Source organism: Gekko japonicus, unplaced genomic scaffold (genome assembly GCF_001447785.1).
Source record: "Gekko japonicus isolate JY-2015 unplaced genomic scaffold, Gekko_japonicus_V1.1 scaffold1360, whole genome shotgun sequence".
Lineage (NCBI taxonomy): Eukaryota > Metazoa > Chordata > Lepidosauria > Squamata > Gekkonidae > Gekko > Gekko japonicus.
In genome coordinates, this window is record NW_015165281.1 from 501,767 (window position 1) to 504,482 (window position 2,716).

General features: G+C 44.8%; 1 protein-coding gene across 1 annotated transcript in view; it reads left to right on the forward strand.

The window, feature by feature from the left end:
• Positions 1–1,044: 1,044 nt before the first annotated feature.
• The window catches only part of LOC107109644 (ataxin-7-like protein 3), a 10,563-nt gene continuing 8,891 nt past the window's right edge, over positions 1,045–2,716 (forward strand). Inside the window, exon 1 of the mRNA XM_015410315.1 lies at positions 1,045–1,155. Coding sequence (XP_015265801.1) covers positions 1,105–1,155 — 51 coding nt within the window. The 5' untranslated portion in view covers positions 1,045–1,104. The remainder of the gene's footprint in view (positions 1,156–2,716) is intronic.

Genomic DNA, 2,716 nt, shown 5'->3' on the forward strand with positions numbered 1-2,716 from the left:
GGTGGGGTATAAATCCAATCTCCTCCTCTTCTTCATCTTCGTTTCCACAATACAGAAGAGAGCAGTGGAAAGGGCAGGAGTGACAGTTATGGAGGGCTGGCCCACGACCCACTTGTAGAGGCTTTCTGACCCACTTTTGGGTCCCAATCCACAGGTTGGGAAAACACTGAGCTGGAGCCTGTGAACGGCAGCCAGAGAACGGTGCAAGTCAGATGTCTGCTGTAGGTCTTCGTATAGCTTGCATGCCAGCAAATTATCGAATCTCCCTGCCAGGATGGTGACATTTGTCAGGCAATCGTTTGCAGAGTCACTCCCCTCTAAGCCTCTTGGTTTCAGTGGGTTCATACTGGAGTAACTGCAGAGGGTTGCACTGTTGGTCAGTTAGTTAGACGAAACTACTAAAAAGCCTTTGAGATCCGTTTATGAGGCACCCTCCGATCAGCAGCCTCTCTTAAAGCATTTTGGAAAAAATCACTTTTAATGAGAAAGGTTTGCCCAGCTGTCAAGAGGCAAAGTGCTTCTTGAAAGAAGTGTTCTTGCACGGAAAAGATGCAAGTTTGGTGTAGTCATTAGGAGCGAGGACTCTAATCTGGGAAAACCGGGTTTGATTCCCCACTCCTCCACCTGCAGCTGCTGGTGTGGCCTTGGGTCAGTCACAAGTTCTCTCAGAACTGTTAAGAGCAGTTTCTGTCAGAGCTCTCTCAGCCCCGCCTCCCTCACAGGGTGTCTGTTGTGGGGAGGGGAAGGGAAAGGAGTTTGTAAGCCGCTCTGAGACTCCTTTAGGTAGTGAAGGGCGGGGTATAAATCCAATCTCTCCTCCTCCTCCTCCTTCCTTGCACCTAACTGGCTAATAGCAAAATAGGCGTGTTTCCTTCACCCCTCTGGTCCATAGGTAAATCCTACCTCAGCTTAAGCAGTGAGTTGATTGGTCTGTGAAAACCTGCACAGAAAGCACCTGCTCCGTTCCGCAGCAGCGTTTACAACGCAATCCTCTTTGAATGAAATATATTGGTGTTTTTTTCTGCACACAGGAGGATCCCTTCCCGTTTGAGCTCGGCCCGTGCTATGCTGCGTTCTTGGTGTCTTCTTCCTTAGTATTTGCAAATGAAAATGGAGGAAATGACTTTGTCTGGCCTGGATAACAGCAAGTTGGAGGTAAGCTGCTTGCCTCAAGCCGTGGCCTCCGGTAGCAGATTTTGAAAGAGCCAGGCCAATGGGCATAGGCTGAATAGTGGAGGGGGGGGGGACACCCTAGCTAGAGGATGTGTTCTGCCCCAGACACGTTCCGTAGTGCTCGGATATGGGGTGCTTTGAAATCCCTTTGAAAGGAAGCTGACCTTGGATGCAAAATGACCACTCTAAAACAAAATCAACAAAGCAAAAACAAGAAAAACAAAGTTTTGAGTCCAGTCAGGCACCTTTAAGACCCACAAAGTTTTATTCAAGGTATACGTTTTTGTGTGCACACACGCTTCTTTATTGGCTGCACCTTAAATTTGAGTGGAGGTTCTTTGCCAGTTCCCCTCTTTGCTTTGGGAAAGGCTATCCTCTGCCTAGCAGTCGTGGAGTCCCTCTCGATGTGTCCTCGCTTCCCACAGAGATGACAGATTTTCTCCCCTTTGATATTCATTTTCGGTGCCATTGGCTAGTCTCTGCTTTCCTTAATTCCCACGTGTCATATTCCTCCTCACGTTGATTGATAACGCTTTGGAGGGAGAAGTCAGTCTCAATTTGAGACACTGTATTTTCATACAGTTCTGGCAGGTTAATTAAAATTAACATAAGCATATCCTTTTTTTATAATAACTGTTTATTAAATTTCAAACTTCATCATAACACATTAAGTACAGAGAAATAACATGAAATTTTTGATAAAATTGATTAAGCACACAGAGTAAAGAAACAAAACTACAAAAAACCAAAAAATAAATGTTATTCAGTTGATGACACTGAGAGCCCTATCTTCAGTTGATGACACTGTGAGCCCTATCGACCCATTATGTCTAACTAAACTTCAAATGCTGAAAACACAAGTAACAAACTCTCACCCTAAGACAAGCATCTTAAATTTCGGTGACTTTATATGTTCCCAATCGAACTTATCCAAATTCATTTTATCAATGATTGGAGCCCATTTAGCTAAAGGGTTTAGTAAGTGCCGTTCAGCGTCTTTATTACTTAGCCATATAGATGCTTTCTCCTGAAGAAAGAAATCCCACACTTTATGTAGCCATTGCTGCATGGTCGGGAGGAAGTCTGTTTTCCATTTACTTGCCAGAGAGATCTTTGCGGCAATTACTAAAATATTAATCAACTGTCTCCTGTTCTCAGGTGGACCGTCATCAGGCCAAAGGTGAAACAAAATCACCTTTGGATCGTACGGTAAATCATATCCTGTAAGGGTTTGAATGTTAGAAATGATCTGCTTCCAGTAATCTGCTACTAAAGGACATTCCCACCAAGTGTGGATGAATGTAGCTTTTGAGCCGCAGCGCTTCCAGCATAGCGGTGACGAATGACCGTGTGTATGGGACAGCTTTGCAGGTGTTAGATACCCCCTATGAAGAACTTTAAGCATATCCTCATCAGCAGTATCTTTTCCCGCATTTCTCAGTTGCTCTGTGCCTGCATATGAAAGCTTAGGGCCCAGCATTAAACTTTGTTGGTCTTCAAGGTGCCACCGGACTCAAACTTTGTTCTGCTGCTTCAAACCAAC